The 16,782-nt window shown below is 40.3% G+C and overlaps 2 protein-coding genes across 2 annotated transcripts in view; one reads left to right on the forward strand and one right to left on the reverse strand.

The window, feature by feature from the left end:
• The window catches only part of LOC131129455 (protein ANKUB1-like), a 32,102-nt gene extending 21,598 nt beyond the window's left edge, over positions 1–10,504 (reverse strand). Inside the window, exons 1-2 of the mRNA XM_058073058.1 lie at positions 10,439–10,504; positions 8,689–8,856 (exon numbers count right to left, since the gene is read on the reverse strand). Of these exons, the coding sequence (XP_057929041.1) occupies positions 8,689–8,778 (90 nt within the window). The 5' untranslated portion in view covers positions 8,779–8,856; positions 10,439–10,504. The remainder of the gene's footprint in view (positions 1–8,688; positions 8,857–10,438) is intronic.
• A 1,551-nt stretch (positions 10,505–12,055) lies between these two features.
• Positions 12,056–16,782, forward strand: part of rnf13 (ring finger protein 13) — a 38,779-nt gene continuing 34,052 nt past the window's right edge. The window contains exons 1-3 of the mRNA XM_058072743.1: positions 12,056–12,261; positions 14,317–14,537; positions 15,752–15,832. Of these exons, the coding sequence (XP_057928726.1) occupies positions 14,424–14,537; positions 15,752–15,832 (195 nt within the window). The 5' untranslated portion in view covers positions 12,056–12,261; positions 14,317–14,423. The remainder of the gene's footprint in view (positions 12,262–14,316; positions 14,538–15,751; positions 15,833–16,782) is intronic.

Raw genomic sequence — 16,782 nt, forward strand, 5'->3', positions numbered from 1 at the left:
TCGTCATGCTAGCACCTAGCAAGAGAGCCTCAAGTTTAGAAAGTGCCAAGGTTGTCCTATAACCTCCCTACATCATGCCATGTGTGTATTTGCCTTTAGACATGAGTAAATTAGCTTAAATGCTAACATGCTAACGGCTACCATGCTAGCACCTAGCAAGAGGGTTTCAAGTTTACAAAGTGCCAAGGTTGTCCTTCAACCTCCCAATATCATGCCATGTGTGTATTTGCCTTTAAACGTGAGTAAATTAGCTTAAATGCTAACATGCTATCAATCATTATGCTAGCACCTAGCAAGAGAGCCTCACGTTTAGAAAGTGCCCAAGGTTGTCCTATAACCTCCCTACATCATGCCATATGTGTAGTTGCCTGAAGACATGAGTAAATTAGCTTAAATGATAACATGCTAACGGCTACCATGCTCGCACCTAGCAAGAAAGCATCAAGTTGAGAAAGTGCCAAGGTTGTCCTATAACCTCCCTACATCATGCCATATGTGTATTTGCCTGAAGACATGAGTAAATTAGCTTAAATGCTAACATGCTAACGGCTACCATGCTAGCACCTAGCAAGAGAGCATCAAGTTGAGAAAGTGCCAAGGTTGTCCTATAACCTCCCTACATCATGCCATGTGTGTATTTGCCTTTAGACATGAGTAAATTAGCTTAGATGCTAACATGCTAACGGCTACCATGTTAGCACCTAGCAAGAGGGTTTCAAGTTTAGAAAGTGCCAAGGTTGTCCTATAACCTCCCTACATCATGCCATGTGTGTATTTGCCTTTAAACGTGAGTAAATTAGCTTAAATGCTAACATGCTAACGGCTAACATGCTAGCACCTAGCAAGAGAGCCTCAAGTTTAGAAACTGCCAAGGTTGTCCTATGACCTCCCTGCATCATGCCATGTGTGTATTTGCCTTTAGACATGAGTAAATTAGCTTCAATGCTAACATGCTAACATGCTAGCAATTAGCATTTAGCCACAGAGAGAGTTCAGAAGTTTATCTAAAAAATGAGCCATCAATCACGTTTCTACGTGGCCGTATGGCTGATCTACAAGGCTATGAAAAGTCTGTAAATTTTCGTTTCTTTCACTGGCATGAGCTGTTCTAAAAATAGAACTGGGGTGTCCCTAATATAGTGGCCGATTTTTTTTTCTATCGCGAATACCGTCGCCATGGTTACACGAAACGTTCCAAAAAATAAATACCGCTGTAGTCCCGAGCGTCACGATTCCGGCGGTGTACCATATGTGGGGGTCCTTCATGTGGTTTCGGCCGCATTACGCGCGCAAAAAGTGGAAGATTAAGATATAAGAATAAAAATAATTATAACTAGAAAATTCCCGCGGAAATTTTGATGGACTGGCCACCTGTGCTGTGAACTTCGGGCCCGGTGCGCCAACGGCTACCGCGGTAGCACCTAGCAAGAAAGCCTCAAGTACGGAAAAGGTTGATGCAGTCCCATAGTGTCCCCACATCATGCCAAGTGTGTATTTGCCTTTAAACGTGAGTAAATTAGCTTAAATGCTAACATGCTAACAATCATTATGCTAGCACCTAGCAAGACAGCCTCAAGTTTAGAAAGTGCCAAGGTTGTCCTATAACCTCCCTACACCATGCCATATGTGTATTTGCCTGAAGACATGAGTAAATTAGCTTAAATGCTAACATGCTAACGGCTAACATTTTAGCACCTAGCAAGAGAGCATCAAGTTGAGAAAGTGCCAAGGTTGTCCTATAACCTCCCTACATCATGCCATGTGTGTATTTGCCTTTAGACATGAGTAAATTAGCTTAAATGCTAACACGCTAACGGCTACCATGTTAGCACCTAGCAAGAGGGTTTCAAGTTTAGAAAGTGCCAAGGTTGTCCTATAACCTCCCTACATCATGCCATGTGTGTATTTGCCTTTAAACGTGAGTAAATTAGCTTAAATGCTAACATGCTAACAGTTATCATGCTAGCACCTAGCAAGAGACCCTCAAGTTTAGAAAGTGCCAAGGTTGTCCTATAACCTCCCTACATCATGCCATGTGTGTATTTGCCTTTAGACATGAGTAAATTAGCTTAAATGCTAACATGCTAACGGCTAACATACTAGCACCTAGCAAGACAGCCTCAAGTTTAGAAACTGCCAAGGATGTCCTATAACGTCCCTGCATCATGCATGTGTTAATTTGCCTTTAAACATGAGCAAATTAGCTTAAATGCTAACATGCTAACAGTCATCATGCTAGCACCTAGCAAGAGAGTCCCAAGTTTAGAAAGTGCCAAGGTTGTCCTATAACCTCCCTACATCATGCCATGTGTGTATATGCCTTTAGACATGAGTAAATTAGGTTAAATGCTAACATGCTAACGGCTAATATGCTAGCACCTAGCAAGACAGCCTCAAGTTTAGAAACTACCAAGGTTGTCCTATAGCCTCCCCACATCATGTCATGTGTGTATTTGCCTTTAAACGTGAGTAAATTAGCTTAAATGCTAACATGCTAACAATCATTATGCTAGCACCTAGCAACAGAGCCTCAAGTTTAGAAAGTGCCAAGGTTGTCCTATAACCTCCCTACACCATGCCATATGTGTTTTTGCCTGAAGACATAAGTAAATTAGCTAAAATGCTAACATGCTAACGGCTACCATGCTAGCACCTAGCAAGAGAGCATCAAGTTGAGAAAGTGCCAAGGTTGTCCTATAACCTCCCTACATCATGCCATGTGTGTATTTGCCTTTAGACATGAGTAAATTAGCTTAAATGCTAACATGCTAACGGCTACCATGCTAGCACCTAGCAAGAGGGTTTCAAGTTTACAAAGTGCCAAGGTTGTCCTATAACCTCCCTATATCATGCCATGTGTGTATTTGCCTTTAAACGTGAGTAAATTAGCTTAGATGCTAACATGCTAACAGTTATCATGCTAGCACCTAGCAAGAGAGCCTCAAGTTTAGAAAGCGCCAAGGTTGTCCTATAACCTCCCTACACCATGCCATGTGTGTATTTGCCTTTAGACATGAGCAAATTAGCTTAAATGCTAACATGCTAACGGCTAACATGCTAGCACCTAGCAAGAGAGCCTCAAGTTTAGACACTGCCAAGGTTGTCCTATGACCTCCCTGCATCATGCCATGTGTGTATTTGCCTTTAGACATGAGTAAATGAGCTTCAATGCTAACATGCTAACATGCTAGCAATTAGCATTTAGCCACAGAGAGAGTTCAGAAGTTTATCTAAAAAATGAGCCATCAATCACGTTTCTACGTGGCCGTATGGCTGAGCTACAAGGCTGTGAAAAGTCTGTAAATTTTCGTTTCTTTCACTGGCATGAGCTGTTCTAAAAATAGAACTGGGGTGTCCCTAATATAGTGGCCGATTTTTTTTTCTATCGCGAATACCGTCGCCATGGTTACACGAAACGTTCCAAAAAAGAAATACCGCTGTAGTCCCGAGCGTCACGATTCCGGCGGTGTACCATGTGTGGGGGTCCTTCATGTGGTTTCGGCCGCATTACGCGCGCAAAAAGTGGAAGATTAAGATATAAGAATAAAAATAATTATAACTAGAAAATTCCCGCGGAAATTTTGATGGACTGGCCACCTGTGCTGTGAACCTCGGGCCCGGTGGGCCAACGGCTACCGCGGTAGCACCTAGCAAGAAAGCCTCAAGTACGGAAAAAGTTGATGCAGTCCCATAGTGTCCCCACATCATGCCAAGTGTGTAATTGCCTTTAAACTTGAGTAAATTAGCTTAAATGCTAACATGCTAACAATCATTATGCTAGCACCTAGCAAGAGAGCCTCAAGTTTAGAAAGTGCCAAGGTTGTCCTATAACCTCCCTACATCATGCCATGTGTGTATTTGCCTTTAAATGTGAGTAAATTAGCTTAAATGCTAACATGCTAACAGTTATCATGCTAGCACCTAGCAAGAGAGCCTCAAGTTTAGAAAGTGCCAAGGTTGTCCTATAACCTCCCTATATCATGCCATGTGTGTATTTGCCTTTAGACATGAGTAAATTAGCTTAAATGCTAACATGCTAGCACCTAGCAAGACAGCCTTAAGTTTAGAAACTGCCAAGGATGTCCTATGACGTCCCTGCATCAAGCATGTGTGTATTTGCCTTTAAACGTGAGCAAATTAGCTTAAATGCTAACATGCTAACAGTCATCATGCTAGCACCTAGCAAGAGAGTCCCAAGTTTAGAAAGTGCCAAGGTTGTCCTATCACCTCCCTACATCATGCCATGTGTGTATTTGCCTTTAAATGTGAGTAAATTAGCTTATATGCTAACATGCTAACAATCATTATGCTAGCACCTAGCAAGAGAGCCTCAAGTTTAGAAAGTGCCAAGGTTGTCCTATAACCTCCCTACATCATGCCATGTGTGTATTTGCCTTTAGACATGAGTAAATTAGCTTAAATGCTAACATGCTAACGGCTACCATGCTAGCACCTAGCAAGAGAGCATCAAGTTGAGAAAGTGCCAAGGTTGTCCTATAACCTCCCCACATCATGTCATGTGTGTATTTGCCTTTAAACGTGAGTAAATTAGCTTAAATGCTAACATGCTAACAATCATTATGCTAGCACCTAGCAAGAGAGCCTCAAGTTTAGAAAGTGCCAAGGTTGTCCTATAACCTCCCTACACCATGCCATATGTGTATTTGCCTTTAAACATAAGCAAATTAGCTTAAATGCTAACATGCTAACGGCTAACATGCTAGCACCTAGCAAGAGAGCCTCAAGTTTAGAAACTGCCAAGGTTGTCCTATGACCTCCCTACATCATGCCATGTGTGTATTTGCCTTTAGACATGAGTAAATTAGCTTAAATGCTAACATGCTAACGGCTAACATGCTAGCACCTAGCAAGACAGCCTCAAGTGTAGAAACTGCCAAGGATGTCCTATAACGTCCCTGCATCATGTCATGTGTGTATTTGCCTTTAAACGTGAGTAAATTAGCTTAAATGCTAACATGCTAACAATCATTATGCTAGCACCTAGCAAGATAGCCTCAAGTTTAGAAAGTGCCAAGGTTGTCCTATAACCTCCCGACATCATGCCATGTGTGTATTTGCCTTTAGACATGAGTAAATTAGCTTAAATGCTAACATGCTAACGGCTAACATGCTAGCACCTAGCAAGACGGCCTCAAGTTTAGAAACTGCCAAGGTTGTCCTATAACCTCCCTACATCATGCCATGTGTGTATTTGCCTTTAGACCTGAGTAAATTAGCTTAAATGCTAACATGCTAACAGTTATCATGCTAGCACCTAGCAAGAGAGCCTCAAGTTTAGAAAGTGCCAAGGTTGTCCTATAACCTCCCTACATCATGCCATTTGTGTATTTGCCTTTAGACATGAGTAAATTAGCTTAATTGCTAACATGCTAGCACCTAGCAAGACAGCCTTAAGTTTAGAAACTGCCAAGGATGTCCTATGACGTCCCTGCATCATGCATGTGTGTATTTGCCTTTAAACGTGAATAAATTAGCTTAAATGCTAACATGCTAACAATCATTATGCTAGCACCTAGCAAGAGAGCCTCAAGTTTAAAAAGTGCCAAGGTTGTCCTATAACCTCCCTACATCATGCCATGTGTGTATTTGCCTTTAGACATGAGTAAATTAGCTTAAATGCTAACGTGCTAACGGCTACCATGCTAGCACCTAGCAAGAGAGCCTCAAGTTTAGAAACTGCCAAGGTTGTCCTATAACCTCCCTACATCATGCCATGTGTGTATTTGCCTTTAGATGTGAGTAAATTAGCTTAAATGCTAACATGCTAACATGCTAGCAATTAGCATTTAGCCACAGAGAGACTTCAGAAGTTTATCTCAAAAATTAGCCATCAATCACGTTTCTACGTGGCCGTATGGCTGAGCTACAAGGCTGTGAAAAGTCTGTAAATTCTCATTCTTTTCACTGGCATGAGCTGTTCTAAAAATAGCCCAAATGTCCCTAATTTTTTGAACCATTGATTTTTGCGTTTTTCAAACGCGAATAGCGTCGCCATGGTTACACAAAACGTTCCAAAAAATAAATACCGCTGTAGTCCCGAGTGCCACGTTTCCGGCGGTGTAACATGTGTGGGGATCCTTCCTGCGGTTTTGGCCGCATTACGCGCACAAAAGTGGGAAGATTAAGATATAAGAATAATAATAATAGCTAAACAACAATAACAATATGGGCTGGCTCAGTAGCCAGCCCATAGACTGCTACTGCAAGTAGCAGTCTATGGGCTGGCTACTGGGCCAGTCCATAACTAAACAGCAATAACAATATGGGCTGGCTCAGTAGCCAGCCCATAGACTGCTACTTGCAGTAGCAGTCTATGGGCTGGCTACTGGGCCAGTCCATAATAAAAATTGGTAAACACCACAAGGAATAACAATATGGGCTGGCTCAGTAGCCAGCCCATAGACTGCTACTTGCAGTAGCAGTCTATGGGCTGGCTACTGAGCCAGTCCATAATAATAATAGCTAAACAACAATAACAATATGGGCTGGCTCAGTAGCCAGCCCATAGACTGCTACTGCAAGTAGCAGTCTATGGGCTGGCTACTGGGCCAGTCCATAATAATAATAATTATTATTATTATTATTATTATTATTATTATTATTATTACATTTTTATTATTATTATCATCATCATCATCATCATCATCATCATCATCATCATCATTATTATTATTATTATTATTATTATTATTATTATTATTATTATTATTATTATTATTATTACATTACAGCCCCTTACATTTGAAGGTGACCTATTGTTGGGCCCTTTGTATTGACTCCTAGAGAGCAGCTACACACAATAACCAAACACAAAGTTTTCTCCATGCTCCAGAATCTGCCTCTGGATTTCCACCCACGGCCCGCCTCCGAGCATGCCGCCCACTCCACTGTGATTGGTCCCACCGCAAATAGTCTTGTACACTGTGCACGCCCATATAAGGAAGTCACCAGCTTTCATCTATCTCAAACTTTGGAATGTTTAACACCAGAATACAACATTTGTATTAAACAGAAACGGAGAGGGTTCTATAGCTGATGCTGGTCTTCACATTTTATTGCAAATGTTGATCCAAAATCAGAAGACAATATCAACGTCAAAGAGCAGGAGTGTTTGAAAGGAAAAGGAGGAGCAAGTGTCTCAATTACGTGACATTTGCTGGTGGTCCCTGAACGCAACCCCTAAAAGCAGGGGTCTATTGATCGATACCAAAATGTCCCGTGTCATCCACCCCACATCCTCCAATTTGTCTAATAATTAAACAAATGTTCCTTCTGTGCCCCTTTAAAGACCTTTGGTTGATGGCAGCCATGTTGTTTCTACCAATCTTTCTCAAATTTGACATGCAATGTGCTTGTCATTCCCCTAAAGCAGGGGTCTCAAACACGCGGCCCGCGGGCCAAATGTGGCCCACACGACACTAGTTTGAGGCCCCCGCCTTGATATGAAAGTTTAATGTTAGTGCGGCCCGCGCAAGTTTGATATGGATGCTGTATGGTATCATGTACCCAGAAAAAATTATTACGTTTGATTAATGTTCATGTTAAAGGTTAAATAACTGTTAATAGTTATCCTCCCTATCCGTGTGGAAGTGGTAAGTTTTTGGCTATTTAAGTTGAAAGGAAATAACTTGAAGGCTACCGTTTAGGTCGCTAGCTTTCTAGTTTGCGAGTTAGCATGTGTCTCAAGACCCTGCAGTTGCGCAATATGTTGTAAATAAAAAGAGTATAAATGTGACTATAGTCGTGTTTTGTCATGTCTACAGGGCTCTAATAATGCTTTGTTCATTTTAATCTGAAAAAAATAATTTGTCTACCCACCAACTATATGTGGTTTCTTAAGTTTTTATTATTTGCCATTGTATTATTATTATTATTATTATATTTATTTATTTATTACTGATTGATTGATTTTCTTTATTCTTGATTTGTTTATTTATTTTTCATCTTATTTTGTGTAGAAAAATAAAAAGTAAGATATTTGAGAACAGTGGAATGTTTTATCAGAGATTTTCTTGCAGAAAATTGGAACCAAAGCGAAGTTTTTGAATTTTTTGGGGGGGGGGGGTGGAAAACCTGATGCGGCCCAGTCTCACCCAGACCCAAGCTCCAGTGGCCCCCAAGTAAATTGAGTTTGAGACCCCTGCCCTAAAGCGTGCATCAATTTTGCTGGTGTTTCGGCTAAGCATGCTAACGATACTGTGCCTGTTTTATACAGCTGTGTGAGAAATTTCAAGTAAATCCCACCCATGGGGTTGAATAACAGCACCACCATGAAAATGAATACAAAAATACAAACAATAGCCCAGGCAACGCGGCACGGTGGTCGAGTGGTTAGCAGACCTCACAGCGAGGAGACCAGGGTTCGATTCCACCCTCTGCCATCTCTGTGTGGAGTTTGCATGTTCTCCCCGTGTATGCGTGGGTTTTCTCCGGGTACTCCGGTTTCCTCCCACATTCCAAAAAAAACATGCTAGGCTAATTAGCTAAATTAATTAAATTGTCCATATGTATGAATGTGAGTGTGAATGGTTGTTTGTCTATATGTGCCCGGTGATTGGCTGGCAACCAGTCTAGAGTGTACCCCCCACAAATGTGGCACGTTTTGAACACATTTAGCAGTTCATGGCGGAGAAGATGAACGTCGGCACATCACAGAGTGTCACTTACCTTCACCATCTGCTTCACGGCCCCCACAGTCTGACTTGCAGGGACGTCGAAAGACTCCCGGGACCCCTCATAGCAGACAAAGATCTTCATGGCCACCACGTCTGTCTTCTGTCTGACGGTCCTCCTGGTGAGCCGTGTGAGTGGAGGGGAGGTTCCTGGGTGGAGTCACTAAGGCGGGGAGGGTGGGCGGCCATGTGGAAACGATGCACAAGCAACATGTCTTACCAAATACCCGTAGTAGTGATATCATGGGTAGTATCAGCATTGTCGATACTAGCATGATTGATATTTTTTTGTTGTTTTCTGTTCCTTTTTAGTGGGGGTTTGTGTGGCAAAACACACCAAAGTTACAGTGAAGCATGTGGAGCTGTGTGAGAAATTTCAAGTCAATCTGTGGAGTTTCGGAACAGTTAAGGCAAGACATTTAAGCAAAAATTTAAGGCAAAAATAAAAAAAAAAAATCATTCAAGGTACCAAGCACGCTCACTCGCTCGGTTGGTTACACTCCCAAGTGGTCACAAGGACTTCCAGTGTTGCGCCACTGCCGAACTTAACATAATAGGAGTTGAAAATAAACAGCGATGGGGGCTTTTAACATCCAGCCATATGTATTGGATCCCCAATCCTATCCGGAAGTAGAGACTGGACGGTCCCAAGTTTCTCAAGACGTATCCCACCGGTAACTAGCTTTAGCATTTTATCGTTAGGTTTTCTACAGCATCGGTGATGTCTAATGTTTTTTCCGGGACTACCAGTATTTAAAAAACTCAGGTAGAGCCACTATTTGTGGTGGGAAACGGCTATTAGCAACCCCCGCTCCCTGCATGCACACTATATAATGCTACACAATGACTGACACTAAATAAAGACAGTTAGGACACTGATAAACTGCCAAGTCCCGCCCACGCTCCTTCAAAGACATTTTCCTGGATGGTGTCCATATCCTTCAACCAATCTTACTCACATTTGCCACGCTTGTGCTTAACGGTCCCTTCTAAGCCTGTACCAAATTTCACAGGGTTTTGGCAAAACACACCAAAGTTACAGTGAAGCATGTGGAGCTGTGTGAGAATTTTCAAGTCAATCTGTGGAGATTCTTAACAGTTAAGACAAGACATTTAAGCAAAAATTTAAGGCAAAAATTTAAAAAAAATCATTCAAAGTACCAAGCATGCTCACTCGCTCGGTTGGTTACACTCCCAAGTGGTCACGAGGACTTCCAGTGTTGCGCCACTGCCGAACCTAACATAATAGGAGTTGAAAATAAACAGCGATGGGGGCTTTTAACATCCAGCCATATGTATTGGAGCCCTAATCCTATACGGAAGTAGAGACTGGACTGTCCCAAGTTTCTCAAGACGTATCCCACCGGTAACTAGCTTTAGCATTTTATCGTTAGGTTTTCTACAGCATCGGTGACGTCTAATGTTTTTTCCGGGACTACCAGTGTTTAAAAAACTCAGGTAGAGCCACTATTTGTGGTGGGAAACGACTATTAGCAACCCCCGATCCATGCATGTACACTATATAATGCTACACAAGTACTTTTGCTCCATGACTGACACTAAATAAAGACAGTTAGGACAGTTTGTGGGCTCATCCAGCTGCATAGTGGCCCATGTTTGGACAGCCCTGATTTATGGTAAACAATAACAACACATGCCCGGTTGTTTGTCTCAAACACGAGCTGTCATGAGACGTTTTCTTGCAATTCTGCTTCCGAGTAAAGCCACAATCGCACATCACTTACATGACCGCTTTGGCAGTTGGTCGTCTATTCAAACCGGCAGCGATCTGACGTCATCTTCTGTCTCTGCGACACCAGTAAAAGGAAAACAAGTATTTATTGCTTTGGCTTTGTTTGGCTTTGACTACAGTTGTTTCAATGTCCTTTGATAGAATTTAACAGTTCTTCAGTAAACTTTTACAAGCAATACTCATTTGCATTTGACCTTTAGAAGTCATTTTTATTTGTTTCAACACCGCACAGCCCAACAAGTGGATATCATTAAAATACATGGGTAAAATATGCAGGCACACAGGTATATCATATAAAGCAGGGGTTTCAAACTCAATTTACCTGGGGGCCACTGGAGCTAGGGGCTGGGCAAGCCTGGGCCACATCAGGTTTTCCAAAAAAAAAAAAAAACGCATTTATTAAAAACAGAAAAATATACAAATAATAAATAAACAAATCAAGAATAAAGAAAATCAATCAATCAGTAATAAATAAATATAATAATAATAATAAAACGGCAAATAATAAAAACTCAAGAAACCACATATAGTTGGTGGGTAGACAAATTATTTTTTTTCAGATTAAAATGAACAAAGCATTATTAGAGCCCTGTAGACATGACAAAACACGACTATAGTCACATTTATACTCTTTTTATTTACAACATATTGCGCAACTGCAGGGTCTTGACACACATGCTAACTCGCAAACTAGAGAGCTAGCGACCTAAACGGTAGCCTTCAAGTTATTTCCTTTCAACTTGAATAGCCAAAAACTTACCACTTCCACACGGATAGGGAGGATAACTATTAACAGTTATTTAACCTTTAACATGAACATTAATCAAACGTAATAATTTTTTCTGGGTACATGATACCATACAGCATCCATATCAAACTTGCGCGGGCCGCATTAAACTTTAAACATTAAACTTTCATATCAAGGCGGGGGCCTCAAACTAGTGTCCTGGGGGCCACATTTGGCCCGCGGGCCGCGTGTTTGAGACCACTGATATAAAGGGTTAAATACAGAAGATAGCATACATATAATTCTGTAATCAAAAATTCCAAATGTAAAACATAGGAATAAAAGCTGTGGTGCTTCCCCAAATGTCTGAGTTTTATCTCAGACAGTTTTATCTGAATTTTTGCTGTTTAATTTTATTTCTACAATGTGCTGAACAATAAGAAATTAACCACAGGTGACAAATGCACAGCTGTTAATAATTACTGTGTGTTTCACTGTATTTTAAAAATATATTGTTCATTTTATAAAACAGTGGAAAAAACGATGGATGAAATAATAATCAAACTGAGATTCGATACCAGTGTCCACTGCAAAGTACATGGCATAAATCAGTATTTAAATACTGTATATACAGTATTTATTGACCAAAAACATACTCTGACATATTGCTTTCACCAAAAATAGACTTTTTCATCCTTATAATCGTATAAACCGGTCTATTGGTTGCTCATGTGTTGCGAAAATAGCAACAAAATGTCAATTAACGCTGCCGAAGTATTGCTCTGATTGTCACGTGTCACTTGTTTACCGCTGGAATTTCCGGAAACGACACACGATTGACAACTGGTCTGTCCAATCGGGACTCGAATAGGGAGGTGTGCGCGTGTGGCGGAAGTTTGTACTCTCCCGTGAAGGAAGAAGACGGAGGAGAGGATTAACGGGTCGGCCCGGTCGTTCAAACGGCGTGACGTTCAACCCAGTTCGATGCGGACTCAAACACTCGTTCGGGGCATTTGTAAAGAAATATAGCAATGTCACTGCCAGGAGCTTCAATCGAGGATAAGAAAAACCACCGCGAAGAAACCAAGGTACAGCCCCCTCCTAGCTAACCAGTGTTAGCATAATCGGGTAATAATAAATAAATGGCGTTGCATTTCTTTCTAACTGCTTACATTTAAAATGTCAAGAGTCACTTCAATCTGTAAACGCAGAATAGCAACAATAACAATCTTATCTCTCAGTGGAAGTGGGCCCCGATTTCTAATGTATTGTTAACGGACGGCTGAGATTTATCTGTGTAAATTGTAAGGTTAGCTTGTGAGTTCATCGTTTTGTCATCACGTTTTTTTACATCTTCTGTTCATCTTCATTTCTTCACGAAAAAAAAAAAATAGCTGACATTTTATAATAAAATGTCATTTGATGCCTAGTCATCTGTTCTCAGCTGTCATGGGTGATGCAGCTTTCACTTCCTCCAAGTTAATTTTACTGTCTTATTTTGTTCAGATTTACCTGTTTACAATGTTTACGTTATAGGAAATGTTTTTTCCCCTTTGCTTTTTGCAACAATGTGCCAGATTGCAGTAAAGACTATTGCTCTAATGCAGGGGTCTCAAACACGCGGCCCGCGGGCCAAATGTGGCCCGCAGGACACTAGTTTGAGGCCCCCGCCTTGATATGAAAGTTTAATGTTAGTGCGGCCCGCGCAAGTTTGATGCCATGTGTGCTGTATGGTATCATGTACCCAGAAAAAATTATTACGTTTGATTAATGTTCATGTTAAAGGTTAAATAACTGTTAATAGTTATCCTCCCTATCCGTGTGGAAGTGGTACGTTTTTGGCTATTTAAGTTTAAAGGAAATAACTTGGAGGCTACCGTTTAGGTCGCTAACTCTCTAGTTTGCGAGTTAGCATGTGTCTCAAGACCCTGCAGTTGCGCAATATGTTGTAAATAAAAAAAGTATAAATGTGACTATAGTAGTGTTTTGTCATGTCTACAGGGCTCTAATAATGCTTTGTTCATTTTAATCTGAAAAAAATAATTTGTCTACCCACCAACTATATGTGGTTTCTTAAGTTTTTATTATATGCCATTTTATTATTATTATATTTATTTATTAGTGATTGATTGATTTTCTTTATTCTTGATTTGTTTATTTATTTTTCATCTTATTTTGTGTAGAAAAATAAAAAGTAAGATATTTGTGAACAGTGGAATGTTTTATCAGAGCTTTTATTGTAGAAAATTGGAACCAAAGCGAAGTTTTTTAAATTTTTTTGTTTTTAATAACCTGATGCGGCCCAGTCTCACCCAGACCCGAGCTCCAGTGGCCCCCAAGTAAATTGAGTTTGAGACCCCTGCTATAGGAAATGTTTTTTCCCTTTTGCTTTTTGCAACGATGTGCCAGATTGCAGAAAATTCTATTCCAGTAATGGATTTGAAGCTATTTTGCATCAATTTAATGGCGCCATTATGCTTTGCAAGGTAGATTTGTGTACATTAGCATTCCCATTAGCGTATAGATAGAAATTAGTGCTTAGATTACTTAATGTGGCATAGTATGGGATCATAGAAAATAATAGAGTAATAAGTCATGGGCAGAAAATGGACGGTTAAATGTCAAATCCTCAATGCCACAAGCTTTACAGGTAGTATACCATCTTAGTATTTTTGAAGTAATTACAGTACCAGTACTGGTTTCGTTGACCTGTGCAGTTAAACACGTATTGCTTTGGTTTGCATATTTCCATCCAGCTGTGTGCATGGCTCTGGAAGACAATAGAAGGAAGCCGACACATCATGTCAGGAAACAAAATGTCAGGTGGCTTCTTGCAGGCTATTTCTGCCTTATGCAGAATTTCATTTTGTTGTAAATTATTTTTTATGAAGAGTCACAAGGCTGAGTCACAAACATGGCCTAACTTGTAAGGGGGTGTTGCAAACGCCTGTTTTGAGTTAAATTCCAGTGTTTGCAAAGACACTAGATTCAGTTTTTCCAGTCCTGGATTATACAATCACGTGCACGGGAATTTCCAGACGCAGTCCATGTAGTGGACCTAGGATAAAACTGATCTTGGAAAGTATGAGATGTTATGAGACTTGGCATTCTTGAATATGATTTGTGTGTTTTTCTTTTTCTAGGGGTGACAACAATCGCATCACAGTGTGTGTCTGTGTGTTTATGTGTGTGCGTGCATGCACATTGGCGTTTGTTTGTGGTACTGCCGCTGTCCCAACGTGATGCCAACATGCTGCTGTCCCTGGGAATGCTGATGCTGTCGGCCACGCAGATCTACACCATCTTCACCGTCCAGCTCTTTGCCTTCCTCAACCTGCTGCCCGTGGAAGCCGACATCTCCGCCGTGAGTACCTCTGAGTGCGTTCGGGTGTAGATGATCCCCACTGTACACCGTGAATAATGGACACACTAATAAGGCTGGGTTATTGTGCTCCTTTAAAGATGCCTGCGTAGCTTTATGTTGATGTATTCCAGTTTGGGATCAATACATTGTGAGACGTATAGGTACCCGCCAGTAATGAATGGCAGAATAAGACAATCTGACTCGGAGTCACGGTCTCGCCTTTAGTCTGATTGTACTGCTACTACTGTGCTCTGTCTTCCTCTAAAGCAGGGGTCTCAAACTCAATTTACCTGGGGGCCACTGGAGCTCGGGTCTGGGCAAGGCTGGGCCGCATCAGGTTTTCCCCCCAAATTTTTTTAGAAAAAACAGAAAAATATGCAAACTTTTTCAGTGCTTTGGTTCCAATGATAAAACATTCCACTGTTCTCAAATATCTTAATTTTTATTTTTCTGCACAAAATAAGATGAAAAATAAATAAACCAATCAAGAATAAAGAAAATCAATCAATCAGTAATAAATAAATAAATATAATAATAATAATAAAACGGCAAATAATAAAAACTTAAGAAACCACATATAGTTGGTGGGTAGACAAATTATTTTTTTCAGATTAAAATGAACAAAGCATTATTAGAGCCCTGTAGACATGACAAAACACGACTATAGTCACATTTATACTCTTTTTATTTACAACATATTGCGCAACTGCAGGGTCTTGAGACACATGCTAACTCGCAAACTAGAGAGCTAGCCACCTAAACGGTAGCCTTCAAGTTATTTCCTTTAAACTTAAATAGCCCAAAACTTACCACTTCCACACGGATAGGGAGGATAACTATTAACAGTTATTTAACCTTTAACATGAACATTAATCAAACGTAATAATTTTTTCTGGGTACATGATACCATACAGCATCCATATCAAACTTGCGCGGGCCGCACTAACATTAAACTTCAAGGTGGGGGCCTCAAACTAGTGTCCTGCGGGCCACATTTGGCGCGCGGGCCTCGTGTTTGAGACCCCTGCTCTAAAGGTAGCGCTCGTACGTGGGTCAGCTGTTGCATTTGGCTAGCAGTCACAGATAACACCGACATTCCACAGTCGGGTCTCGTAGCCATGAACTAGGATAAAACTGCAGTCTCCTTTTTGTATCGTGTCCGGCTGTTTGAGCATCATAAATAATACATTCTCTTCATTTTTGTTCCCTCTCAGTACTCGTTTGACAACAAAACAGAGAACTTTGATGACCTCCCGTCACGCTTTGGGTACCGTCTACCCAGCGACGGATTGAAGGTGAGTCACAAGCATTTCAGGTGTATTTTTACATATTTTTGGACCTCCAATTTGCGACTTTTAAGAGGAAGAAAATGCAGAACTGAGAAAGACGAAACGCAAATACCCCCCATAAGTCACTCAGATTCTGTAGATTACAAACTGCAATTAGTGAAACACAACACAAAGTAAGGCGTGAAGGAGACTGGTGAAAAACGGCAAAGAAGAAAACTGAAAAAGCTAATCAGTTTGGTTGGTATTCCCGATCGGGTGCGCTGTCACGTGGCTTCTATGTGCAGTAAATGAAGCGTTTATTGAATACGATGGTTACAATCCTTGCATGCATGCGTTGGGGCTGGCCCATATGTCGATATGTTAAAAATATCGACATTTTCTTTTAAGCAGGATAAAATAAGGATATGGTTCATATGGATATAGACTGGATTTGATACAGAGGTGTCATGTTTTTTTGGTGGGTTTTTTTTATATAATTTGTAACATTTTCATGAAATTTTCTTTTGTAATATTTTGACTTTATTTCCATAATATTTCACTTTATTCCCAGAATAGCATAGTTTTCCAAAAGCTACTTTATTGTAACTTTTATTTTGTTTTGTTCTTTCCACAATGTTTTCTGACTAAAAAAAAAGCATTTTTTACATACATATTATTTATCTTATAAATATTATTTACAAGTCCATGCTACTAAAATGACATTTTTCTCATAATACGAGTTTATTCACATACTCACTTTTTTCCTCTTAATATTTTGACTTTATTCTCCTGACATTGTAACTTGTTCTGCAAGCTGATTTTCCAAAAATGTTTTACTCATAATATTGCTCAATAGTATGACTTCAACCATTTTTTCTGTAATATTTCTACTTCATGGCAGTTATTTTTCCTCACATTATGGAAGTGAATTGTAAAATTCCAACTTTTTCCTTTTAGATTACAACTTTTTTGTTTAA

Source organism: Doryrhamphus excisus, chromosome 5, assembly GCF_030265055.1.
Source record: "Doryrhamphus excisus isolate RoL2022-K1 chromosome 5, RoL_Dexc_1.0, whole genome shotgun sequence".
Taxonomy (NCBI): domain Eukaryota; kingdom Metazoa; phylum Chordata; class Actinopteri; order Syngnathiformes; family Syngnathidae; genus Doryrhamphus; species Doryrhamphus excisus.